Genomic DNA, 27,404 nt, shown 5'->3' on the forward strand with positions numbered 1-27,404 from the left:
TATAATTCCTATTATAAAGCTTATTTCATTGAAATTATAAAAATCGTTATTCAAAATACTATATTTCGCTTGTATATTTGTAATCAATTAAAACTATTTTTCAATAAATTTAGAATCTTTATAAAAAGCTTTTTGAAGGTTATAAATATAATTAAAACATATCTTTAATTCAATTCAATATTTTATAAATTAATATATCTAAAACTTTTCAATATATTTTGTATCCCTTAATTCAAAAATATAATTTATTATATTTTTTATATTCTTTAATTTAAATAGGAATCTTTTTGAATTTATATTGAATATATATTAAATAATCACTTTTTCTTTTAATTCTATAATTTTATAATTATTGATTTGAGTTTTTATACAAAAAAATAAACCTTTTATTCTATATTGAAAAGTTATATAAAGAATATTATAAAGTATAATAGCTTTTCAAATATTTAGTTTTTTATTTTTATAAATAACTTTGATAATAAGAAGTATATAAGTTTTTTGATTATTCGAATTTATTATGGGTTGTTAATAAAATGTATATTGAAAGAGAAAGATATAAATTGAGATGAAAGTGGGCTACTCGATGATATGGGTCACTCGGTGTTAAACTACATTAATATTATTAATTCATTTTCTAATTATAATCTGTATTCTACCTTGAGGAAATTCATCACCAATTCTACCTTGGAGAAAGAGAAGAAAGTAGAATTGAGATCATATGCGACCGGAAAAGTTAGTGGTGTAGATTATTGATTTTGAAACCTTTGAGTTTTAGGATTCTATAAAATTCATTTTACGACGGACGCCTACTGTTGCTACCTTAGAGATGAGAAGTCCTACGAGGAGACAGAAGGCGAGAAAGAGGAATGCACTTATGTTGAAAAACCAGAGGCTCTTTTTCATTGACTTTCTTAGGATTTGTGCTATGAAGTTTTCGGTCCTCAGTGCACATCTCTCTCAAAATCAAACTTTCTCTTTCTTATGCTCTAATCCTGCTTCACGACAATAATGTCTGCGTTCAAACTCACCCCGCTCCCAGTCGCAATACTCTCCAGCGCATCTCTTTTCAAAAAAATCATCTCGCAGTGTGCGATATATTCATCTGTATCAAATCGATGTTCGATCTGCTTTGCCGCACCCTCCATGGCGTGGACCATCCGATACATCTTTCGCCAATAATAGCTGCAATGCAAGACATGCCAGCGGTGAGTGGTAAAAAAGTAGTCTTGAGAGTCCTTCGCCGGTAGCAGAGCTATCTCCTCCGTCGAGATATTGGTACGGCCGAATTCGTCGGCGTAATAAGTCCAGGCGCGGCCCGCACCAGGCCCAGTAGCATCAAATTGCGCTGTCAGCTCCTCGTCGCGGCAATGCGGTGGTAGCCAAGCAGCTGCAATTGTATCGTAGCGGCAGGATCGAGCCATGGCTTCGATCAGAGAAGATCCGCAAGAGCAAGAGGATAGGTCCTCAACTGGCATTCCCAAAGCTACTCGTATCCGGCCACCCAAGGGTTTCAAAAGGTGATAGAGACCATTGAAGGCGAGACCAATGGTTAGGATATACAGTGATAATACCCCAATGCGTCTCAGTGACTTTAAGCATGGTGCTTTGCGATAATTTCGCCCTTGAGGGGGGCTAGGCTTGGAGCGCGAAGATAGCTTTGGCCCCGTGACAGGGGGAGCTTGATCGAAGCTCTCTCTGCCGGCAAGGAGCGATTTGCTAATGTCCTCCTCTTCATCACGAGTCTTGCGTCCTTTGAATGGAGAGGAAGAAAATGAGAAAGGCAGAGCTCCAGATGGCATTATGATAAAATTTTGGTCGTCGACTTCTGTCATGAAACTGCCAGTGGAGATGTTTTGCAGGCAAGCAGAAGGGACGAACAAAATGATTGCGTGAAAAATATAGAACGTGTGAAGAAAGGCAGAGTCTAGAGAGGGAAAGAGGTCATGTTGCTATCTGGTCAGATTTGCTTTGAAGATTTCTCGAGATGAGAGAGAAAGACTCCTCGTCCCTCGGTTCTTCTGAAAAGCCTCTCGGAACACTCGAATAGGACATTGTGGGTTCTTGGCGTTTCACGCGGCACCAAGTTTTTCCGAAAACCATGGCCGAGCACTCCGGTACGTTACGTTGTTGTCTTGTTTCCGGATCGCCGATTTGTATCTACAGAGGCGTGTGGATCGCGAGAGGGTTATCGTTATTCTCGCTTGTACATTGGTACTCGACGAAACAAAGGTTAAATCCCTTCGAAGATATTCTACGAGCAGGGATGTTTTTATGAAATCAGATTCCAGAGATTGAAAAATACTATTTTTCTATTGGTAGTTTGCGAATAGGTGGGGGGTGTTTGTAATAACCTTTATTACGCTGGCGACGAAGTAATATCAATATCCCGGATCAGAATAATGGCAACCTCGGGTTCGTATGGATAAACTGTTCAGAGTTGAGTTAAGCTTCTGACGGGCAAGCCGAGCAAGGGGAAGAAGGGTGGGGACGCCTTGGCGATGCTGATCCTTGCGACACTGCGTTGCATCTGCATGTGGCCAATCAGTGTTTAGTTGATTCGGAAAATGGTAGTATCTCATACCATATTCTACATACTCATGGTACGAGTGATAATAAACCCACTTTCTGAACTCGGGAGAAAGCTCTTACGAAGAGAGGGGTGACGGCCGACATGAACAAGATCACTGTATATTGTCAGATCGATTCAGTGTGCAGCCTTTCCCCAGTTCTCCTGTACGAAATTGATATCCTCACATCTTCACTTGTTTCCACTGCCGCCTACCATTCTTATTCTTACTTCGTGTCTTAGGCTAGCAAGCACAGAAACAAACACATCTACACACAGAGAAGCACCCGCTCAAACACACAGAGATTTTCAATGGACAAAGAAAGAGATCAGATATATGAGCCTCTTTCTCATGATGATAGCCATTCCTCTGGTTCCGCAGATGTGGATGAAAATCAGTCTCACAAGTCTCATCTTTTTCTTCGTCGACGTAGCCAGCGGTCACTCCAATGGCTGCCAAGGCTCATTCGACTAATTGAGATCTTCATTGTGATGGGTTCTCTTGCCTTTGGATCTTACGGCTTCATCTGGTTCGACAAGTCATCTTCGGACCAAGTTTGCCCCATAGAACCCTTTTTCAGACCTGGTACGTGCCTGTTTATAAGTTCGAACAAAGACTTGAGACTAATGTGTCATTCTAGAGTGGGATCATATCAAAGACAGTGGTTTGACCTGGACTGCGCATCTCACTGGGTCTGAATCAGGCGTTTTTATGGGGGAACCATCAATGGAACGTAAAGCTGCGTGGGAAAAGCTATTGAAAGGTTGGTCAATTCTATTGAAAGGAGATCTTTCTTTTTACCACTTCCATGGCAACTGATGGAAGTTATACAGACCGTGGCGTTACATTGAGTGCAGCGGAACTGGAAGTTTTGAATACAAAGGGAGAAATACCTAGCCTGGCAGGTGAAACGACTGGTTCTGGCACATATATTGGATATCAATTGATGTCAGGCATGGACTATCAGCTGCATTGCCTTGTAAGTGAATTTAATATAGCCGCTTTTAATCTCGTAGTCATTCTACTGCGACAGAAAAAGATTTTCCTTGTGGCCAAAAGTTCATAATACTCACAAGAGAGTAAATCCGTGAACTATAATGCTAACATCATTTACAGAGTCTTATCCGACAATGGAGTTACTGGGATCACTATCAGACGGCAATGACTGAGCTTCCAGAGGTTTTCATGAGCGCTCCCGAAGACGCTCATGCGCTAGTCGGTATTTCTTCACATTCCTATACATCCAATTTTTCCGAGGTACAAGAATTCTAATTCGGAGTGGTAGATTTTTGCCTAGAATCCCTCAGGTTGCAGGTTCTTTGCTCATCTAACCAGATGCGATTTCTCGTGCCTAATGCCACCTCGACCACCGGATATAGGGGTCCAACTGTGCTGCAGAAGGAGGAAGCACGATGGCAATGTGCAAGGAATATGTGATTCTCAGATACCTCATACTTCTCACGAAGTTGCTTATGTGTTGCTTAGGGTCGAGATCTGGGAAGCAGGGAGGCTAGCTAACTGATGAAATAACTACATCTTTGAATTGATCCTTGGCCACCTTTGCTGTGTTAAAAGATGCATTGTCCTAAATCTGATATATACCCATTCATAAACCAGAACAGACCTCCTCTTACCCTGCTCTACACTGACCACGCTACACTTACTGTCTCAATTCCCTCCTTAAAAACACCACCCCACTTTCGAACCATGTGCTCCTTCTTCACCGCCGGCGCAAAGACCTCGAACTGGCTGTGCCAGACGGACCGAGCCGAGTCGATCACGATTATTTCCCCGCTTTTAAATGCAGCAAGAACGTTGTGGTTGAGGCATATCAATCCCGGTACAGGGAGGTGATGTTATGATAAATAGACGTAGATCACAGTACAGCATAGGTAGGATATATCACGCCAAGTCACGTCACTGTAAAAAAAAAAGGAACACTCACAGCCAATCATTCACGTGTAGGGGTGGTAGGAGCATAGGATAAGGGAGATACGGATCTCAGCACAGTATAAGGAGAGGTTGGGCAGGCAAATGCACCACCCTTGCTATTAATTAGCCCTGAATCCTACACCTTACCTGATATAGGTCACCACCCTTGCTATTAATTAGCCTGAATCCTACACCTTACCTGACGTAGGTCTAATGATAACGCAAAATTTATCAGTCCATACAAGCTAAAGCGGAGGAAGGGATCTTCAACCAACTTGCACCAGCATCGTACTCCTAATAACGCACGCAGAAGAGGATCTAATTCTCACAAAATAGCAAGAGATAGATAGATAGAATCAGTATCCCATATATATGTAGCCAAAATAGATAGTCGCTGCTGTATAAATTAATAGACCTTTACATTTATGTTACCATTAAGTGATTCCGAAGAGATTGATATGACCTCGAGACCAGGGCAGGGACGGCAAGAGCGAGCTTCAAAAGCCTGTGAAGAATGCAGGAGACGGAAACTACGCTGCGATGGTCGAGAACCACAGTGTGGAGTTTGTCGTGATGCTGGTGCAACGTGTGAATTCAATGCTGGTCGTGCCCTTCGGGGACCAAAAAAGGGTTACTTCAAGGAGCTGAAGGATAGAATTGGTTGGTACATGATCTTTTAATCCTTTGTCATCCTCAAATCCTGGAGGCTCCGTTTTGGAGCGTGACTAACCATATGATCTGTTGTAGTAACATTGGAGCGTCAGCTTTCTTTACAGCAACAAACCATCGAAGGATACGGCCTACCTACTTCCATTTTAGATCACCAAGAAGAACCAGCGATTTCTGGAGTTGTCAGCCCAAAGTCGACGTCAGAAAGTGAACAGCAGCGAGCTGGATCGACTCTCGAAGACTTTAGCGTATCCACTTCCGTCCCAGATCACCTAGAAGGACCAGAGTTTTCTGGAGTTTTCAGCCCATGTTCGTTGACCGTAGGAAGTGAGCATTGTATAGGGCAAAGAAATTCCATGTCAAATTCTTCGAATGACATAAGCTCAGTACTCAAACTATCAGTAATTACCAACAACACCATCCCTGCATGGATGCACGACGAATTGTAGGTTGCTGGTTTTAAGAAGCCATAGAGGAAGAAAGATAGATACTAAAGAATTTCCAGAGACCAACTATACTTTGATCGAGTCCACAAATTTATACCTCTACTTCATCAGCGCCAGTACTTGTCCTGGTCTAAAAAAAAGACTGAGAAGACATCACGTCTATGCTTGCAGAGTGCGATGTGGACACTGGCTACTTCTGTCTCAGTTCAGTTTCAGCATCTACAAAAACAACTCTTTCGAGACACGAAGTCAATGCTAGAGTCTTTGAGTACCGCCAATGAAGATCACTCACCCGCCGATACCGAACATGTACAGGCATTGGTCTTAGTCGCAATCTATGAGTCAATGAGAGCTCCCAAGCAGCAGGCATGGATCACCGCTGGACAAGCCTTTCGTCTGGTGCAGTTGATGAAATTCCATGAGATTGATTGCCCGAGCGTATATGCCACTACTAAACCTACAAAGTCTTTTCTCGAGACCGAGGAACAACGCCGAGTCTTTTGGATGTCTTACTTCCTTGATACTCTCCTCACGATGCTGAATTGTTTGCCTTTGACAATGAATGAACACGTGGTATGGAATCACCATCTTTTTCGATTGAGATAAAATGAAGAGTATGAGTTGCTGATCAATTTTGTATTCTATATAGGTATTTATACGTCTTCCAGCGCCTGAGGAGGAATTTCAGTGCAGCCAGAACGTGCTAGGGAAATTTCTTTCCGAAACGATGGTTGAGCAAAGCCCACATACACAATCAAGCTTTATTCAATGCGTGATCTTTGCAAGTATATGTGGGCGGAGCTTATTCTATGGCCAGCAGTGCAACCTTTCCATGTTTTACGGAAGCGCGCCCTTAGACTACTCAATCCAGTTTCAGTGGCTGGACGACATGGTGACAACTAGGCTCCAGATTCTGTCACAGTACAATCCGGGCCCAACCGAAACGCATGACCCCATGCTCTTGTTCACAAGAATAATTGGCCAGACAGCCGTTATGGCTCTGTGCAAGGGAATGGAATTAAAGTTGGCTGCTGACTCCGATGGAGGGGCATCTGTGGTGGCATACCAGTTGCGAGCACTGACTGCAGCAGCTCAGATCGCCAAACTCGCAAAAGCGCTGACCGAGTTTCCTATTTTCAAGGCGAGCCTCGGTCATTTCTTTTACAGTACAACTTGTACAAGCTTACTAATATTTTTTCAAGATCCACCCACTGATGCCGGTCACACTCGGCTTTTGCACTGGGCATATCTACGAGCATCGATTATACCACGAGTCCTTTAATTCCCACCTCCAAGAACTTTTAGACGTTCTCCGCCAATTGAAGAACGTCAGCAACCCAAGTCAGAGTTATGTAGACTTGTTAGAGCTGTCAGAGATCGTTGGGACACAGGCCCTACCTTAATGTGTAGATTAACTTTCGTTCTTTTTTGCAGATCAGACCCAATACAATTCCAGTATGGAAAGAGACCAGAGAATAACACAATTCTGATTCACTATAATATCAATGAGTCTCCCGAATTTCGTCATAAAACTGTTATTCTTTATTCAAGATGAGACGATCCCGTGTTTGAATAATACCTGCAGCTCAGGGTAACAAATGTCAGTCAAATGCCCAGCTGACTTCTTGTGATGTTTCTCACCTCTCACTTCTTGCCAAGCCCATAAGTAGTTCTTCTCCGCTCTTCCATATGTTCCTCAACGGTGGGTGCCTCTTCATCCTCTCCAGGCTGTCCAATCTTATCGAGTCGCCGCAATTTGTAATCCAAATTTCCATCAACGAAAAACACTACGCTATACCGATCCGTTGGGGCCTTATTCAACACACGGTGCAGACTGCTTTTGTACAGATTTCCAGTCACTCTGCTTATCATATCTCCCATGTTGACAACGTAAGCTTTTTCATTGGGAGGCACTCCAATCCATTCTCCAGTCTCACGGTCTTGTACTTCCAGACCTGGATTTTCATCTTGTAACAGAAGGGTAATAAAACCAAAGTCAGTGTGTGCACTACTTCCCAATTGTCGTCGCTCGCCACCAACCTGCTTTGGGGTCGGGGGATAGTGCAAGAGACGGAGTGGGCATGCAGGATCGTTCTCCATGAGCTCGTCAAACACATGCGGTCCGTAGGGCAATGTGGCAGCGATTAGATCCACAACCACCCTTGAGAACCGCAGCATGACGTCATTGTATTCTTCGACCACTTTCTGGAAGTCTTTGTATGGCAGGACTTCGGTTGGGGGCCAGATATTCCGACCCATGAAAAAGCGTCGCTGCACGACACGGGGATCGTCGAGAGGAATGTCGGTCCCCACGATATAGCCTTCCTTGAGGTCCGGCAAGACATCTTTCTCGTAGGACTGCGAAGCCATGACGTCGTAGCCCCTGAAACCAATATTTTTCCTGACATCAAGAGGAAGTTTGACGTCCATCGGAAGGGCAAAGAACTTGGCAGCAGCGTTATAGAGATTCTTTTGAAGTGTAGCAGGGACGCCATGTCCAACTAACTGGAAGAATCCCGTTGAAGTGCAGGCTCGTCGTACATCATCAAGAACCTGTTGGCCCGCAGTGCTGTTGGGATCTTGTAGGTAAGGTGTGATATCCACCAAGGGAAGATAAAAAGACGACTTTGTCGTGGCAGAAGGCATATTGCTTCAAACGGCAGTGTCAATAGATGAGAAGTTTCTGGAATCGAGAGATTCTGGATTTTAAAAAATCGTGAAGCCGTCATGAGGGGGTTATCTGGCGTCCGACACCTGCAGACATACCTTCAGCTATAGTTTAAGAACCAGTGCGCCTGATTAGATATTCCTTTGCGTTTACATCTCAGAACGGAAATCCTTCCAAAATAGTCTGCGTGGTATGCTGCGGGAAAAAGAAAAGCTCCTGGAATATTGGACGGAATATCCCTCGGGAAAACTATGTTGAAAATCGCTATTTTAACGGATATTATTGTAGAACTTGGTTATACCGAAATAAAAAATCTGACCAATCAAATCCGGTATAAAGAAAAACCCAGTATAAAAAATGGTGGTTCAAGCGCTGTAGCCAATATTTATGTCTGATTCTAGCTTCAAACCCACTGGTGATACTATGATAGGTCCGGATCGGAGAGGTCGTAGGAATGCCATTGAAAAAATGTATTATTACGTTGCATCACTATTTCAAGGGTACCAAAGCATTGTTCTTGTAGGTCAGGTATTTCTTATCTGCAGGGTTCTTACGTGGAGGTGTAACTGTAAACGGAATTTCATTCGGAACGCCTGGGTAGCAATTGGTCAAGTCAACGACTACTGTAAAGATAGATAGGTTGCTGACTTTAGTGCCATCTCCCAATGACCTTCAGCATATTTGCTAACTTATCGTCGTTTAATATGCACGGCATTTCACAGATTTTTGCTTAATGGTCATGTAGGTAGTAGCAACCAATTTTGTACATCTGTTGCACTATACTATGTTTAGACTTTCGGACCGATATCTCGGGGATTGTTAAATACTAAGCTAGTCGATACAAAGTTCAGAAGGACCTATGTGAATCTAATCTTCTGATTACTACAATATTCCCATCATTGCACTCCATTATGCATCCCAAAATCCAGGAAATAGAAGACCGGACCCTCCATCTGCCGCGAATTCTGTGTCTTCATGGTGGAGGTACCAACGCCAGAATTTTTCGAGCCCAATGTCGAGGGCTCATTGCTCAGCTCAAGTCTGAATTTCGGTTTGTCTTCGCAGAAAGCCCCTTTATCTCCGAGGCTGGCCCCGAAGTTACAACGGTGTTCGGTCAATGGGGGCCTTTCAAACGCTGGTTTCGCTGGCGACCAGAGCATCCAGAGATCGCTCATGCGGACGCGGTGAAAGCAATTGATCGAAGTTTAGAAGAGGCTAGGCGTCAAGACACTCAACGGGGGGCGACGGGAGAATGGGTGGCGATCCTTGGCTTCAGTCAGGGAGCCAAACTGTGTGCAAGCCTTCTCTATCGCCAACAAGTCCTCAAAGAGGAGAAAAGGATAGGCAGAGGAGTTTCAGGATCGGATTATCGTTTTGGAGTCTTGATCGCTGGGCGAGCGCCTCTGATCTCGCTGCACGCCGAACCGGATATACATCTGAATCTTGGCTTCAGTACATTGCCGGATGCCTCACAGATCACAGACGTCAACTGGCGCAGCTGGTTAACACCTCAAAGCGACGGCGGAGCCGTCTTACGTATCCCGACCCTTCATGTGCATGGTATGCAGGACCCGGGATTACCCTTACACTGTCAGCTTTTCGAAGAGTTCTGCGAGCCAGGCAGTAGGAGACTGGTGCAATGGGGTGGTGATCATCGGATGCCTCTGAGATCCAATGACCTTTCGCCCGTTGTGCGTCATATCCGTGAGCTGGCAAAAAATAGATAGATAGAGCCGGGTATACACTGCAGGAATAGATTATGCTAGATAAGGAATTAACAAGCTTTCAAGGCTCAATCTGTAGTACTTTCCACATTAGTTTTCCTGCTGTGAAATAGCTGCTGAGAGATACGATTTACAATCCTACCCAAATCACGGATAACCAAAATGGGAGGTTGGGAGAGCGCCCACTGAGATCACGGATAAACTAAAACGGGCTGCGGAAAATCGTTCATTCCTCCGCTCGTGAAATTCCCTGCTACCAGTTACCCAGGTAGCATCAGTACAATAATTTTCAGTCAGTCCATCAGAAAGCCACCAACAATCAGTCTCCTATTCTGTGGCAAGGGATATTCCGAAGTCAAGGTGGCGGCACAAAAGCTTGCACTTCGGGCGAAATGAATGGCCCGTCACCGTATTACCTCATAAGAACTCCCCATACATCACGGCCGTTGAAGTAAGTTAAGTGAGTCTACGAATCGTATCTCCAACTGCACGTTGCCGACGAATTTCAACAATCATCCCCTCTGTGTTAGTCACGTGCTCTATCCAAATTGGCCGACAATGACCACCATGATCGATCCTAAGTCAGGGCGTGGAGCTGACCCTGTAATTTTTTTGTTCGGGCCTCAAGCGTTGAAATTCGATGCCGAGTCTTTCAAAAAACTTTGTATTCGGGAGAGGCCCCATTATCAATGGGTTTTGGAGACAGTAACTTCGCTCTCCTCTGAATGGAACGATATCTCCAGGACCAACCCCAATTTGCAACATTACAATGGCATGGAAAAGCTAGAGCAATTGAAGTCATGGGTATCCAGAGGCGAAATCTGGAATTATCACTCTTCCTTTCTCTTGCCGAACATCCTTCTCTCCCCCTTGGTTGTCATCACGCAATTGATTCAATATTGGGACTTCCTAATCGCTGCTTTGCCAGACTTGAAGGATGCTGATGAGTTACCCACGTCAATCACGACAAATGCGGAAACGCTGGGCCTATGTACTGGCATGCTGAGCGCCTTTGCCGTGGCTTGCTCTTCGAGCATCAAGGAGCTCCAACAGTATGGCGCGGTGGCTGTGAGGCTGGCAATGCTTACAGGCGCCTTTGTAGATACAAAAGAAGAATTAGTTGGACTTGGAGAGACTGCAGTATCATTCTCGCTGTCTTTGAACCTCACGGATTCAGGCACTGTCTTGAAAGAAGCGTTGCGCCAATTTCCCGAAGTAATTGACCTCCAAGCTGCAGAATTTCTGCTATTTGAGCGATGAGCTGACAGACATCATAGGCCTATATTTCTCTTCTGACCGATGAGAAACGGATGACAATAACTACCTCGGAACAAACAGCTTCAAGTCTTATCCCGCAGTTAAAACTGGCTGGTATCCAAGCTACAAAACTGGCACTTCGCGGAAGATTTCATTGGGAAAAACACCAAGAAGATATTGAATCTCTCATTCAGAGCTGTACCCCGAAATTTCAATTGCCTGATGCTTCCAAGATGGCACTTCCTAGCCGGTCCAATACCGGTGGAAAATACCTTACCGCCGGCAAGCTCCATGAGATAGCGTTACGATCAATCCTCGTGAAACAGTCTCAATGGTATAAGACATTCAGCGTCGTTTATTCGTCTCACTTGCTCTTAAGCAATGCTTCCTGCATCTGTTTTGGAACAGAGAGCTGCGTACCTCCCACGATTGCGCGACAACTTGGTTCCCGGTTAATCCAAGTTGGAGGCATTGACTTATCGACCTCGCAGCTACCTGGAGAGCTCCTGGGTACGCACCGGACGAATAATTTTGCAAATGTACCAGACGAGCGGGTTGCGGTGATTGGCATGGCATGTCAACTACCAGGTGCAGAAGATCTTGAAGAGTACTGGAAGATTTTGAGCAGTGGAAAATCTCAACATACAGAGATTCCGCAAGAACGATTTAGCATAGAAACAGCCTGGAGGGAAGCCGATTCAAAACGTAAGTGGTTCGGCAACTTTGTCGAGAATTACAATACATTCGACCACAAATTTTTCAAGAAGAGCCCCCGCGAGATGGCATCCACAGATCCTCAACATCGCTTGATGTTGCAGATTGCCTACCAGACAGTCGAGCAGTCTGGATACTTTGGAAGCCTTAATGCTGATAAGCATATTGGATGCTTTCTCGGAGTCGGCAATGTTGATTATGAAGAAAATGTCGCTTGCTATCCTGCAACTGCGTATTCAGCCACCGGCAATTTGAAGAGTTTTGTGGCAGGCAAAATCAGCCATTATTTCGGCTGGACTGGCCCAAGTTTGACAATTGATACAGCTTGCTCTTCATCTAGTGTAGCGATTCACTATGCATGCCGCTCTATTCTTAGTGGCGAATGTAACTCTGCACTTGCGGGAGGTATCAATATTATCACAAGCCCCAATTGGTATCACAACCTTTCTGGAGCATCTTTCTTAAGCCCCACCGGACAATGTAAGCCGTTTGATGCCAAAGGCGATGGATATTGCAGAGGCGAAGGTGTCGGCGCTGTCTTGCTCAAGAAGCTTTCCTCTGCTATTGCTGATGGCGACCAGGTGCTTGGGGTAATCTCCAGCACTGGAGTTTATCAAAATGGAAACGACACTGCAATCACAGTTCCCATTTCGGATTCGTTATCTGATCTATTCTTACATGTTGTACAGAAAGCCAAGCTTGAGCCCAAGGATATTTCAGTCGTCGAGGCTCATGGGACTGGGACGCCAGTTGGTGACCCGGCAGAATATAAGGGTATCCAAAGGGTCTTTGGTGGGCCTGGCAGTTCTCACAAGGTCTCCTTGACTTCTGTAAAAGGCCTCATCGGTCATACTGAGTGTGCCTCCGGTGTCGCATCATTGATCAAAGTACTCCTCATGGTTCAAGAAGGGTTTATCCCGCCACAAGCAAGTTTCACTTCAGTAAATCCCAATCTCGGCCTTACTCCAGAGGACAAAATTGAGCTCTCGGCGCAACTCAAGCCATGGGATGTTGAATTCCGAGCCGCTCTGATCAACAACTACGTAAGTCACACCGTCTCTTCTTGTTTTGTCAACCACTCACACGCATATACTTTTCCTGCTTTATCTCGACGCTAGTGCGTTTCCACAGAGGCAAAGTCCACTCGCTTCCTTCTAAAACATTATAAACCAGGGGATTCTAACTTGGCCTTCTCGTAGGGCGCTTCCGGCTCGAATGCCTCCATGGTCGTCACTCAAGTGCCCAAGCTTATATCTCAGGTTCCCTCCAAGCTACCATCAAACAGAACTTACCCATTCTGGTTTTGTGGAAACGATGAGCATAGCCTTCGAGCATATATCACAAAGCTACTCGGGTTCTTGAGAAGTCAAGGCACGACAGGGAAGGATTTGAGCATAAGCAACTTGTCTTTTCAGGTCTCTCGCCAATCCAATCGTTCACTTGACTGGGCTTTGATATTCAATTGCAACTCTTCCTCTGAATTACAGGATAAGCTTGCGGCTCACCTGAAAGGCGCGAAGACCATCATGGCCATCCGGACACCGTCCACCAGGCCAGTCATTTTCTGCTTCGGCGGTCAGGTTTCGACCTATGTTGGCTTAAATCAAGAGATCTATGACAGTATTCCACTGCTGAGAAAATATTTGGACCAGTGCGATGCCATATTCATCTCTATGGACCAGGGTAGCATTTACCCTGATATCTTCCAAAAGTCACCTGTCCAAGACATCGTGAAGCTTCACAGTATCCTCTTCGCCCTCCAATATTCCACTGCAAAATGTTGGATAGACTGTGGAGTAAGTGAAATTAGCTTTCTTATTTTGGACCACTATTGTCAAACTCTCTCGCGGCAGGCAGAGTAAGTGGCACAATTCACCACAATATTCACTACATTCTGAATATTCAAGTCGTTTTGAATGTTGAACCCTTGGGAGTGTGCCACTTTCTCTGTCCACAAAAAGCCCTCCAAATACATCTACTCTTACTGCACACTCTAGATGGTAGTGCTTTGTGGTGCCTTCCCAAAGAGCCAGATATTCACTCATTTTCTCATGAACAATTCTGTACTTCCAAAATAGGCATTTACTAACTTCCCGGTGTTGTAGATCAAAGTAGCCGCGGCCATTGGCCACAGTTTTGGGGAATTGACTGCTTTGTGTGTCTCGAACGCGCTACCCCTAAAGCATGCGATCGAAATGATTACCGGTAGAGCGCATCTCATTCAACAGAAATGGACTGCCGAAAGAGGCTGCATGATGGCTGTTGAGGCAGATGCTGTCGATTTGAATGCCTTGTTGGCTAAGTCTAAAAATGTCACAATCGCTTGTTACAATGGCCCCAGGAGCTTTACCTTGGCTGGTACAGGGAAAGCCATTGGTTCGCTCGAAGAAATCGCCAAATCCGACCCTGCATTTTTTGGTGTTAAGCTGAAGAAGCTCAACGTTACCAACGCTTTCCATTGTCACCTTGTCGATCCTCTGATGGAAGATCTGGAAAAATTTGGCAGGGAACTAGTGTTTAGGGAACCTGATTTTCCACTTGAAACTGCGACTGAATACGAGTTTACTGATAAACGTGATGAGAAATTTGTGGCTCATCACCTGAGGAATCCTGTCTTCTTTCATCATGCCGTTCAGAGAATAGCCAAAAAATATCCTGATGCCACTTGGCTGGAAGTTGGTTCCAACTCGACTGTAACAACCATGGCAAGTCGCGCTCTTGGATCATCAGGAGGAAGCTCGTCTCATTTTCAACTAATCAACATTACAAGCGACAACTCCCTCAATTCCCTCGCTGAAGCGACTTCGAGGCTATGGAAAGAAGGCCTACGTGTCCTTTTCTGGGCACATCATCCTATCCAGGCATCCTCATACACACCGGTCATACTGCCTCCTTATCAATTTGAGAAATCAAAACACTGGATGGATCTGAAGAAAGCACCAAAACTGGAGCCTCTGGTCATGGAAACTCAGACGAAAGAGCTGCCAAAGGATCTCACGACCTTTGTAGGATACCAAGATGAGGCGAACCGCTCGGCTCTCTTTCAAGTCAACACCAAGACTGAAAGGTTTGCTCGACTTGTTTCGGGCCACATTATGGCTAGTGTAGCCGCTGTGTGCCCTGGAATATTCCAAATGGAACTAGCTTTGGATGCTTTGATGAGTCTTCGACCTGAGTTTGCAAATTTGAGCTTCAGGCCAGAGCTACAACGCATGCAGCACTACCATCCACTCGTGTCTGATGATTCAAAGCTTGTATGTATTGAAGCTATATCCCAAGACCCTCAACATCTTGTCTGGGACTGGAAAATTGTCGCCACCAAGGCGATAGGTTCTGCTTCGACGCAGCATACTTCGGGGAAATTTGTGTTTCGGCCGGCCAACGATACTCAACTCCAAGCCGAATTGGAAGGATATGAACGCTGGGTCAGCAGGAAGCGGTGTATACGTCTTCTGGAACGCCGTGATGCTGATGACGTCCTCCAAGGCCGTAATATCTACCGAGGATTCTCGCAAATCATCGACTACAAGGAACTTTACCGCCATGTGAACATCATTGTTGGCAAAGACGACGAATCAGCAGGCCGCGTTACCAAGACTCACATTGCAGAACCCTGGCTTGATTCCATCCTGACCGATTGTTTTTGCCAAGTTGCAGGTATCTTTGTGAATCTCATGACAGACAGATCTGATATGACCGAGGGAGGCATTTTTGTTTGCGATGGGATTGGCCGCTGGTTTCGCTCTCCCAAGATGGGCCCAGATACGCAACTGGACCATTGGGAAGTCTTTGCTCTGCATCATCCTGAATCAGAGAAAAAGTATATCAGCGATGTGTTCGTGTTCGACCCCCGCGATGGTTCCTTGGTCGAAGTGATATTGCGAATAAGCTACCAATGGGTAGCCGTGGACGGAATTCGTAAAGCATTGTCGGCGCCTGCCCCATCTGGACATCACCTCCCCACAGTCACTCCCGCCCCAAGCCAGACCTCTACACCCGCACCAACTTTGGCGCCGGCGTTAGTTAATGGATGGAAACCACAAGAGAAGAAGAAGAAGAAGAAGAAGAAGGAGAAGAAAGTGGCCGTCAAGCAGCAAGGGCCAGACGTTATTGGCAAGACCCGTGAGATTATATGTAATCTTTCGGGATTGGAGCCTGACGAAGTCAAGGACAACTCTGATCTGATTGAGCTTGGAATCGATTCTCTTATGAGCATGGAACTCACGCGAGAGGTCAATACCGCATTCAGGTGTTTACTAGATACTGCGCAGCTTATGGATTTGACTGACTTTCAAAGTCTCGTCATATGCATCCAGACGACAGTGGGCCTTGATTCTCAAGAATTGGGCAACATATCAGAGGCGCACGATACGGCAAGTGAAGAGTCGGGAGAAGAGACTGCAATGAATGGGACAATGAATAGAACGACTAATGGGGTAAACCACGTTGTGAAAGGCTCCGCGCTCTCTGCATCGATAGTCTTGGATGCCTTTCAAAAAGCCTCAGAAGCCACAGATGAATTCATCGTCAATGGACATTTGGGAACATACTACGACGAGATCATGCCCAAGTCGACCGAGCTTTGTGTTATCTATATCCTGAATGCCTTCGAAGTCCTTGGAGTGAATATACGGGCTACCGCACCAGGTCATAAGATCGAGCGTGTTCCATATCTCCCTAAACACGAGCAGCTTATGAACTTAATATATGATCTACTCTGGAAGGATGCTCGTTTGATTGATATCAGTGGCTCTGAGATTATACGGACAGCTGTTGCGCCGCCAACCAAGTCGGCAGATGCGTTATTAGCAGAGTTGCTTCGCAACGAACCGATTCATGCCGCCGAACACAAACTCACAAAATTGACGGGAGAAAAATTTGCTGATTGCATCAGCGGCAAAGCCGATGGGCTTCAACTGATCTTTGGGACTCCCGAAGGACGAGAGATTGCAACTGATCTGTACGCCAAATCTCCAATTAACGGAATCTGGATCCAACAAGCCGAGTACTTCCTCGAAACTCTTGCGGCTGGGCTGCCGAAGGATGGAGAACCTCTCTGTATTCTAGAGATGGGGGCTGGAACTGGAGGAACGACAATTAAAATGGTCCAGCTGTTGGCACGCTTGGATATTCCTGTCAAATATACCATAACCGATCTTTCTTCATCCCTGGTTGTGGCAGCTCGCAAGAGATTCAAACAATACAAGTTCCTAGAATTTAAGGTCCTCGATATCGAAGCTGCACCCGGTTCGGGTCTATTGCACAGCCAACACATCGTACTTGCCACCAACTGTGTTCACGCGACTCGCAATTTGACAATATCGACGACGAACATACACAAGATTTTGCGACCAGACGGGTTTCTCCTGTTAATAGAGATGACGGAGCAAGTGCCTTGGGTCGATTTTATATTTGGTTTATTGGAGGGCTGGTGGTTATTTAATGATGGTCGGCAGCATGCTTTGCAACCCCCAAAGCACTGGGAGAAGATATTGTCATCAGTTGGCTTTGGTCATATTGATTGGACTCGGGGGAACCGGCCTGAAGCGAATATTCAGCGCCTGATCATTGCTTTAGCCGATGGATCCAGGTATGATCCTGTGCCAAAGCCACACCTTCCAACCGCACAGACAGTGTTAACAAACAATTCAGTTCGTCAAACGGCCATTGATGCATATGTCTACGAATATTCGAAAGAATTCTTCTTTGAACCTCGAAACTCGATCTCGTATCATGTTCATCCGTCCAACGAGAAGTATTGCGTCCTTGTCACTGGTACCACTGGAAGCTTAGGCTCTCACATCGTAGCGTACTTCGCACAGCTACCTGAAGTGGAGACGGTGGTGTGTCTCAATCGATTGAGCACGGTAGATGTCACTCTCCGCCAGCAGCAATCTTTTGCTTTGAGAGGTATCTCACTCGATAAAAGTTCAATGTCCAAGTTGAGAGTTATTGAGACAGATACCGCTAAATCGATGCTGGGGTTGCCGAAGAGTACATTCCAATATCTTACAGATAATGTTACGCATATCGTCCACAACGCTTGGCCTATGAGCCTTACACGTACAGTCAGTGCCTATGAGTCTCAGTTCAAGGTGATGCGGAATCTTATTGCACTATCGAGTAAAGCCACAAGTCAGCGTCCCGCACCTTTCAAACTCGGCTTCCATTTCATCTCATCAATTGGTGTTGTCGGGTACTACCCTCTCTGGACCGGCAAAGTACTTGCTCCTGAAGAGTCTATGCCAGTTGACTCAGTTTTACCGGTAGGATATGCCGACGCAAAATTGGTCTGCGAGCGAATGCTAGACGAGACATTGCATCGCTACCCAGAACACTTCCGGCCCATGGCTGTGCGGATTGCACAGATTGCAGGCTCGACGAGCAACGGATATTGGAATCCGGTGGAAAACTTTGCATCTTTCTTGAAGTCTTCCCAAACGCTCAATATTCTTCCGGATTTGAAGGGTACTCTATCATGGTGTCCTGTTCAAGATGTCGCTGCCACACTAGGCGAACTTCTCATTTCTAAGACTCAGCCATACCCGATCTACCACATCGAAAATCCTTCGAGACAACCCTGGCCAGATATGATTATGGTGCTAGCCAATGAGCTTGGTATTCCCAGCGATAACATCGTCCCGTTCGATGAATGGTTGAGCCGAGTACGTCGTTTCCCTGGCTCTACCAATGACAACCCCGCAGGACAACTGGTTGAGTTCTTCGACAAACATTTCGTTCGAATGTCATGCGGTGGCCTGATATTAGATACGGTTAAGAGTCAGGAACATTCGAAGACCATCCGGAGCACAGGGTCTGTGAGTATAGATCTTGTTAGGAAGTACATTTCATCGTGGAGGAGTTCGGGGTTTTTGAGTTGATACGAATATTAGAATCTAGTAGCTATAGATTGATTATGTTATATATATTATACGGTAATCACCTCATATAGCATTATTTCATATATTAATATCTCAAATATCAGGAATATAATCAAAATGATTTCAATTAGTATTTTTAATATTTTAATCTCGACTTTTTTTGGTAATATTATTATTCTGGTTTCGATTTGATTTGAATAAAAAATTGATATTCCGGTTTCAAAAATATATAATATTCTAATTTCAAATTGATTTGATATTCTGATTTTAAAAATCATATATTATTCTGATTTCAAAAACTATATATTATTCTGGTTCTAAAAGTCATATTCTAATTATAATATAATATAAAGTAATAAAAATGAGGAATATAAAGCAAAATAAAATTTGTTTAAAAAATAAAAGTTTTGAGATTTAATTTGAGATTAGAATCTAATTTCCTGATTTGATTGATTATAGTTTGAATAGAAAATCCAAATTTTGTATTATATTTAGATTAATATTATTTTTGAATCTGAAATCAGAATATCAATATTTCTATGAATTTAGATCAAACTAATATTTTTCAAATTGAGATTAAAATATCAATATCCCTATAAATTTGAATTATATTAATATTTCTGATTAAGATTAGAATATTAATATCCCTATGAATTTGAATCAAATTAATATTTTTCAAATTGAGATTAGAATAGTAATATTTTGAAAATCAAAATGATCTGAAATAGTATATACTAGATCCCAATTAGTATTTTTGATATTTGAGGTATCAATACATGGAATAATGTTATATGGGGTTATTACCGTATATTATAAATACCAAGATTTTGAAGAACGATTGTGAAAGGCGGAAGTGAGAGCAATGATTTTTGAACAGCACTCTCTTCCCCTTCCTTTCGATGGCCCAAATGTGCAGGCATAGAATATAGTTTTATCGAGTTAGAGATGTTGACTGGGATCAGGATGCAACTTTCACTTGATCAACTGTATAGACGGCATGAATCATGCCATTGCATAGCCACAGTCCGCTGCAAGTCTTTAAAGAGTCCAGATATCGTACCACTTGCTTTGGGAAACACGGCGATAGGAGCTGGCTCGCTAGAGACTTGAATATTCGACGAGGGTTGCATGTTCAAGATGAGTTATTTAGATAATCTGGATAAACTAAATATTCACGTCTGAAATTCAAGTGTGCAACTTTTTCTGTGCACAGCAGTTTTAGCTCAGGGGGTTGAGCAAGGCTCACGATGAAAATGAGGGGCGCTGATGCGGGGTAAACAGAACTTGTCTCAGACAGCGGAAACCTTTGTGAGATTCCTGCAGAATATGCAACCTCGAAATGAATAAATTTTAAGGAGCAATGGACGATTAGAGATTTATAGCAGCAAACAAAGGGGTCTACTCGGACGGGAAGTGGGTTGAAAGTTGCGAATCTTTTGTCACCTGAAGAGCACCAGCATCGAATGGGAGGTAGGAGGATCAAAATAATACATCAACATAATTCAGTATGGAATAGAATTTAAACAACTCGGTTAGACGGCATCCATTGCCCCATATGGAGGAAATGGTTGCCTCTAAGCTAAGAAGGAAGTCACAACTTACGATGAGTGGAATTGATTTGAGCAGAAAGATACGAAGGCTTGGGATTTTGATAAATTCATAGTGGGTTGAATCAAATTTCAGACAATTGAAGTTGAATTCTGTATTTTGTCTGGCCAAAAAGAGCTATCGCCGGTGAGCCATTTAGCGAGTCTTGCCTTCGGCTTGATCGAAGTCTCTCCACATAGTCTCGATTAATTCATGTCTCTTGATAGCATAATCAAAGTCCGGATACCAGTCCTTCTTCCGATAAGCCTCGTACAGACGGGCGATATTCTGTGCAGGTAATGGCAGCTTGCTCCATTGGTCCTCATCCGGTGCAACCTCTCTCACCTTACCGCTGGCATCATACAGCTCCAACTTTGTGTCAGAGCTTCCTACATTCAACGCCATTGATGAGGAGGTTAATCTCAGCCAGCCATACTCGCCTTGAATCCTCCAATCCAAGATAGGTAGGCCTGAAATTCCATCGCCGCCGGTGAAAATAATCGCTACTACAGCTTGCGACGGCAGCACCGTACCGTGAATGAGGAGATGGTCTGGGACTGTATTTATTACAGCCTTTTCCAGTACTTGATTCCCATTTCTAGGATCTACGATATCTTTGAAGGGCCTTCGTATCGCGCAGGCACCTTTTAACGTGGTGAAGTCACCAAGAGCTGAGAAAATAAAATATTCAAAAATCAGCCTTCTCCTGTCTTTTCTTTTCTCTTCTTTTCTTTTGCACAGACTGCGCAGGGTTCAAATGGCGCGAGTGTGACTTACCGGCTATTATATACTCTAACGCATGGGCACCATGTATGCTCATCAAATTTCCACCAGTCTCTCGATCCAAAAAGAAGGAGGTAGGCTTTGGCTCAGTTGCGCCTCCGTGTCCCAGCGACCCAACAATACTGCTCGAGAGAAGTCTTCCGATTGTTCCGCTGTCAATAATTTGTTTAATTTTCCGAATGACAGGCGAAAAGGAGGCTTGGAGACCGACAATTGCCTTTGCATTGTGAAGTGCGACCAGTGCGCACATTTCTTTTGCCACATGTATACTCCTCTCCAGTGGCCATTCTACATAAACCGCCTTGCCCGCTACAATGCTTGGCTTTACCGTTTGAAAGTGTTTATCCACTCTCACACAGCAGACAATAAGGTCAATTTCATCATCATTTGCGAAAGCTGTTCAGGTTTCTCAAGAACAAATCAGCAAGCATATTGTTGTTTTTTTCGCAGAGAAAGAGACCAGTTAAGGGGGAGAGAGGCTACTGTACCATTTGGATCACCGTATGCCTTTGTATTGACAGCTAATTCATGTCTCTGAATTGCTGCCCTGGCCGACTCCACGGAGCTGTTCAATAGTGCGCGGATTTGATACTCAGCAGTCGATCTGAAGTATTGGAGATGGGCAATCTCAGCCCACGAGATACCGTCCCTTTTTTCTCTAGGCTGACTAGAGAGCCCGATCAATCCTACTCGAATTGGTGCCATGGTGTTCTGTTTCTTTTTTGCGACGCAGTCTGAAGGCGAACTTCTAGCAGGTGAGGAACTGAGATACGTCGGTTAGTACTTACAGAGCCTGATGGGCCAGTCGCCGCCTCGGGGTTATGCTGGCGATTTGGTTGGCGGGAGCCTCTAACTACTCTCACGACATTTTCTTTGCATTACTACCAGTAATGAGAGTTTAACCTTCTAGCTTCTATATTCCGCGGGAAACGGATAAAGTTCAACACTCAAGAGATTCAAATAACGGGAAAATGGTTTCCTAACGATCGTAAACGTTTACCCGTTCCAGGGCGTTCTTCAGTGGGGTGGTGGGGTCACAGCCCAACGCACAGTCCAGTCATCTTTTCCAATAGGAAAAGGTTCCTAGACCACATACCCAAGGAGTCTGCCAAGGACTCGCGACTGTACGATGTACTACCGTTAGAGAGGTTTCTACAGTTTTCGGAAAGTCACGGGCCGACTATATGAATATGATGTAGAACCAGCTATGACGAATGTAGAATTTATGTTAATGCACGAACAGCATTATTCCCGAAGAACTGTCAGTGTCCAGTCTGCCAGTGTATTACGCATCACTAACAATTGTCGCGCAGGGGTGGCACGATTGATGTCTTAAAAACTTGGAAGGTAAATTCAACAAGAATCATCCAGTGATTCTTTTGCAGCTTCATATTCCTTTAGATTTCTGGCATCATGCGGACTCTTATTAATTTCTGCTTGCTTTTTCTGTTATGCTGGTCATCAGCCAATTTGACCCAATATGATATTCAAAGAGCAAAAAGATTGAGCTCTGGTCGATTGAAGGGGCGTGCTGCTCCCGAAGCATCTTTACACTATCGACAAGAATTGATATCCCGAGGAACAAGATCACCGTATTACACAAATAAAACTTCTAGTCAGTAAAACATCATTGACCTTCTGATCCTTTGAGAAACGTGCAAAAAGATGGCTGAGTTACTGACGAGGGGGCAAACTTGCTCACGCCAAATAGATTTTTGGGTAGATGGAACTGCAATTCCAGATGTTGATTTTGACATTGGGGATTCGTACGCCGGTCTACTTCCCATATCTTCGGAACCAAATGAAAGCCGTAAATTCTATTTTTGGTTCTTTCCTTCTGCAAATCCGGCAGCGACAGACGAGATTTTGATCTGGCTGAACGGTGGACCTGGTTGCAGTTCCCTCGAAGGTCTCCTTCAGGAGAACGGGCCATTCCAATGGCAGTATGGCACTTACAAACCAGTGCCGAACCCTTGGACTTGGGTCAACCTGACCAATGTTGTGTGGATAGACCAGCCCATCGGAACCGGATTTTCACAAGGAGAGAACAACATCACAACTGAAGCAGAGATGGCAAGCCAATTTCTCGGCTTCTATAGAAATTTCGTCCAGACATTTGATTTGACCGGAAGAAATATATTCATAGCAGGTGAATCGTATTCTGGACAGTATGTCCCACACATTGCGAGCGCCATGCTCGACCAGAACGATACTGAAACCTTCAATCTCAATTCGACCATGATACTCGACCCATTGATCAACAGCCCTGTCGTCTTGACCGAAGTCTTTGCCGCCAACTTCCTTAATGACTGGCAGTCAACATTTTCCCTAAACAAGACCACGGTGGCCCAGGTGCAGAATATGAGCATCGAGTGTGGATACCAGTCTTACATAGAGGATAATTTTCTCTTCCCGCCAAAAGGGCCATTTCCACCTATTCCAGATGCCAGCGATACGGACCCAAACTGTGCTGTTTGGGAAACTATTGCAGATGCAGTAGCCATTGTCAATCCAGTAAGCAATAATTTAAGATTTTCTGTTGGAAAAATGAAGTGAAAAGAGAGGGCAAGGAAGAAAAGAAAAGCTGCTAACATTTTGTAGTGCTGGAACATTTATCACATCACAGCTACGTGTCCCCAGCTCTGGGACGTTCTAGGCTGGCCAGGGACTTCAAGTTACCTTCCTCCAGGCGGCGGTCCGCTGTATTTCGATCGGGCTGATGTCAAAACGGCTATCCGTATGTCTCCTTCCTATTCATTTTCACCAGCCGAGTATCTTTTGCACAATTGGCTCAGTAGCTGATGTTTTGGCCAGACGCTCCAATGAATACAACCTGGACCGAATGCACAGACGCAGTAATCTACAACACAGAGACTGGATGGTCAACAGACTCTCAAAACAATCTCTATACTCCTTTTACCGTCTTACCTGGTGTAATTGAGCGAAGTCAACGCACTATCATCGGTCATGGTAATCTGGATTTTCTCCTACTCAGTCAAGCATCGTTATTGACGATTCAAAACATGACTTGGGCTGGCCAGCAAGGCTTTCAATCGCCTGTTGACCAAGACTTCATAGTTCCAGCCCAGACGGCTTACCAAGACACAACGCTTGCCGGCAGCGGGGTGATGGGCTCTACTAAAACAGAGAGGGGGCTCACGTTTGTTGAAGTGAGCCTTAGTGGGCACATGGTGAGTTATGTCGCATGTCCCAAAGATCTACTGAGTCATCACTAACTCTCAACTCTCTGTAACTCGTGAGCTGACTTCCTTTTCCTAGGTCCCTCAATATCAACCAGCCGCCGCCTTTCGATTGGTAGAATTCCTTCTTGGAAGGGTTTCGAGCATCTCAGAAGCAGAGCCTTTTACTAATAGCTCTGATGGCTTGGTGGCACAGCAGAACGCCCCCGACCCTTCAGACTAAGAGCGGGGTTATTTTTACGCTTCTACGGAAGTAGAGAGGGAGTCACGGAGTTACACGAAATCAATTTACTTTGAGATATTTTGGGGGGATTTTAAATAGAATCGGCCCTAAAACAATGAGTAAACAACACGGTTGCTTGTTCCAATAATCTAAGAATGAGTGTTCAGTGAAGCTTTTCCGACCAACAGTGTAGAGTTCTTAGTCGACTACTCTTGACAGACTCAGCCAAAGTCAGTGGTGTGAGTTTCCGTGAGCCAATTGGGCCATTCACAAGCTGTTACGACGTGGGAGATACATGTTAGAAGGATACGAGTTGAGAAACTTTTCAGGCAGTGCTAGAAAGTTGATAAGTGGAGAGAATGTGATGGAATGATCAATCTATGTTTTTCTACAGTACTAACGCACTCCTACTAGCCGGCCGGATTTTACCCGGAATCCATTAATACTAATATTCAATTCAATCATTATTATTAAATCAATTATTCAATATTTTGTTTTAAAATTTGAATATATTCTTGATTTATATATATATATATATATATATATTAATATTATAAAGTCTTATTGGAATATTATAATATAATCTTATAATATTTAATATATTAGTTATTTGCTACAATACAAGCTTTTATTCTATTCCCTATACTTATTCTCAAATTTATAAATAAATTATTATTTAATATATTCCAAACTACTTGTAAAATATTCTCTAGCCTTTGCTTAATATATTCTAATTTGCTTTTATTTACTATAGTATCCGGAAATATCTCGAAAACATATGTTTTTAAATATTATTAAATACGCTTTATAGAATTGAGATTAGGATTATAAGAAGGTTAGAAATTAATCAAAATAATATTTTTAGTTCTAAATTATTTTAATATCTTATTAGCTTAATATATAAAAATATTATTCTATATAAATTGATATCTTTTATTTAGCCTTTTTTTAAAAAAAGCTAGTTTTTTATTAAAAATCTTGAGATAAAAGTTAATATTATATTTAAACTTTTTACTCTTGAAATCCCTACATATAATATAAAGCTTCCTTCTTTTAATATTACAAAAGCATTTTTAAATCATAATCTTCATATTTTTGTTTATGAAATAGATTTGGATTATATTCTATTTCTATTTTTAATGTAAAGTATGAAAAGCTTATTCCTGATTTTTTTCTTTCCCTCATTTTATAGATTACTTATCTAATTAAAAGATTAGTCTTTATTTCTTTGCTATTTATTCTTTATAGTTTAGATATTAGGTTAGTCTTTTAACTATATATTCTTTTATAAATTTAGACTTTTTTCTAATTACTTAATTACTTATATCATTTTTTTAAGAATATATATATTAATAATACCTAATAAATAAATTTGGGAAATAATCGAATATAATTTAATATAATATATTTATTTCGAAATGAATATAATTTCCATTCGGTTTTTTTAAATAAAATAATTCTATGAATGTATTATATGCTCTTTAATATAATCTATTGAATAGTTTTTTAAAAGATTTTTAGATTATTTGTAATTTTTGTGAATTTAGCACCCTTTTCAGTCTTTTCAATAATTCTGTTATGATTATATGAACTCAGTTGTATCCCAGGAATATTATTATAGTTAATTAATTTTAATAAAGTATTAGAGTAGATACTAGCAATAAATCAACTAGGTGAAATATAGTATAAAGACTTTTTATTAATTCTTTTAAATTTATAAAAACTATATAATTTATATATATATATAGACTCTCTTTAATATGTGATAAATCTGAAGATCTATTATTATATGTCTAATAAAGCCTTATAATCTATGATTATAATAAAACTCTCTCTTTTTTTATATTTTGTATTTCAAGAAGTATTTTTATTCTTCTTTTAGATTGTTTTAGTAATATATAATTGTATTATAATATACCCGTATTATATTATATTCTCAAAAGGAAATTCCTATATCTTTACATATTATAAATAATAGAAAATATAAATAAAACAATCTTTATAAATTTTATTATTTTATTAATAGATTACTATATTTTTTATAAAATAATTCTTTTTCTTTATATAAAATAGGATTATTTTGAATAATATAATCTCTTTTTTAAACTTTTCCTATCTCTTTATGATAATTATTTTTCAATTTAATAATACTATTCTTATTACTTTATATTCTATTATTAATTTGATTAGATCAATTATTCTTATTTATCTTCAATATTTTAAATATATTATTAATATTGATTTTAATAATTTTTATGAATTAGATTATAGTTTATATACTTTCTATAATTATTATTATTATTATTATTAAAAAAAAATCTATATTTTCATATCTTTTTAATATATTTCCGATATTAATTTTATATGTCAAATATATATTTATTATAATACAAGCCTATATTATAATATTGAAAAGACTATAAGTAATATAATTATAATTCAATAAAGGGAATAATATATAAAGAATATAAAAGTCTTTTTATAAAAGAAAGTTAAATATAGGAGTATTTATAAGTCTTAGTTATTAAAGAAGTTAGGTTTTTTGATTATAAATCAATTAGATTATATTAATAACTTGATGGAATACTTTATAAACTTTTATTGATTTATAATTAATTTATTATTATTTACACTTTGATTTTGAATAAACTAATTTATTATATATATAGAATACCTTGCCTTTATTAAATGCTATTATACTAGGTTTTACTATAAAATTTATTTCTATTATTAATTCTAATTATAAAGGGGAA

At 42.1% G+C, this 27,404-nt stretch overlaps 8 protein-coding genes across 8 annotated transcripts; 5 read left to right on the forward strand and 3 right to left on the reverse strand.

Moving 5' to 3' along the window:
• Positions 1-986: 986 nt before the first annotated feature.
• EAE97_012086 (uncharacterized protein) lies at positions 987-1,799 on the reverse strand (the record flags this gene model as incomplete). Its single annotated transcript, XM_038882600.1, has 1 exon — positions 987-1,799. One exon carries the CDS (start codon positions 1,797-1,799, stop codon positions 987-989), a length of 813 nt encoding a protein of 270 aa, XP_038726547.1.
• An 822-nt stretch (positions 1,800-2,621) lies between these two features.
• EAE97_012087 (uncharacterized protein) lies at positions 2,622-4,175 on the forward strand. The gene is made up of 5 exons (XM_038882601.1): positions 2,622-3,152; positions 3,208-3,330; positions 3,401-3,546; positions 3,684-3,786; positions 3,853-4,175. The coding sequence occupies exons 1-5, from the start codon at positions 2,879-2,881 to the stop codon at positions 4,002-4,004; spliced, it is 798 nt and encodes a 265-aa protein (XP_038726548.1). The 5' UTR covers positions 2,622-2,878; the 3' UTR covers positions 4,005-4,175.
• A 749-nt stretch (positions 4,176-4,924) lies between these two features.
• EAE97_012088 (uncharacterized protein) lies at positions 4,925-7,017 on the forward strand (the record flags this gene model as incomplete). Its single annotated transcript, XM_038882602.1, has 5 exons — positions 4,925-5,159; positions 5,247-5,613; positions 5,674-6,187; positions 6,264-6,755; positions 6,817-7,017. The coding sequence occupies 5 exons, from the start codon at positions 4,925-4,927 to the stop codon at positions 7,015-7,017; spliced, it is 1,809 nt and encodes a 602-aa protein (XP_038726549.1).
• A 241-nt stretch (positions 7,018-7,258) lies between these two features.
• EAE97_012089 (uncharacterized protein) lies at positions 7,259-8,260 on the reverse strand (the record flags this gene model as incomplete). Its single annotated transcript, XM_038882603.1, has 1 exon — positions 7,259-8,260. The coding sequence occupies one exon, from the start codon at positions 8,258-8,260 to the stop codon at positions 7,259-7,261; it is 1,002 nt and encodes a 333-aa protein (XP_038726550.1).
• A 933-nt stretch (positions 8,261-9,193) lies between these two features.
• Positions 9,194-10,009, forward strand: EAE97_012090 (uncharacterized protein; the record flags this gene model as incomplete). Its single annotated transcript, XM_038882604.1, has 1 exon — positions 9,194-10,009. The coding sequence occupies one exon, from the start codon at positions 9,194-9,196 to the stop codon at positions 10,007-10,009; it is 816 nt and encodes a 271-aa protein (XP_038726551.1).
• A 555-nt stretch (positions 10,010-10,564) lies between these two features.
• On the forward strand, positions 10,565-18,858 carry EAE97_012091 (uncharacterized protein; the record flags this gene model as incomplete). Its single annotated transcript, XM_038882605.1, has 4 exons — positions 10,565-11,221; positions 11,284-13,020; positions 13,177-13,773; positions 14,083-18,858. 4 exons carry the CDS (start codon positions 10,565-10,567, stop codon positions 18,856-18,858), a joined length of 7,767 nt encoding a protein of 2,588 aa, XP_038726552.1.
• Positions 18,859-20,601: 1,743 nt separating this feature from the next.
• EAE97_012092 (uncharacterized protein) lies at positions 20,602-21,933 on the reverse strand (the record flags this gene model as incomplete). The annotated part of the gene is made up of 3 exons (XM_038882606.1): positions 20,602-21,116; positions 21,223-21,624; positions 21,717-21,933. 3 exons carry the CDS (start codon positions 21,931-21,933, stop codon positions 20,602-20,604), a joined length of 1,134 nt encoding a protein of 377 aa, XP_038726553.1.
• A 708-nt stretch (positions 21,934-22,641) lies between these two features.
• Positions 22,642-24,651, forward strand: EAE97_012093 (uncharacterized protein; the record flags this gene model as incomplete). The annotated part of the gene is made up of 5 exons (XM_038882607.1): positions 22,642-22,843; positions 22,940-23,742; positions 23,830-23,965; positions 24,043-24,419; positions 24,508-24,651. 5 exons carry the CDS (start codon positions 22,642-22,644, stop codon positions 24,649-24,651), a joined length of 1,662 nt encoding a protein of 553 aa, XP_038726554.1.
• Between the last annotated feature and the right edge of the window lie 2,753 nt (positions 24,652-27,404).

The sequence above is a fragment of the Botrytis byssoidea genome, assembly GCF_014898295.1.
Source record: "Botrytis byssoidea strain MUCL 94 chromosome Unknown BBYS_050, whole genome shotgun sequence".
NCBI lineage: Eukaryota > Fungi > Ascomycota > Leotiomycetes > Helotiales > Sclerotiniaceae > Botrytis > Botrytis byssoidea.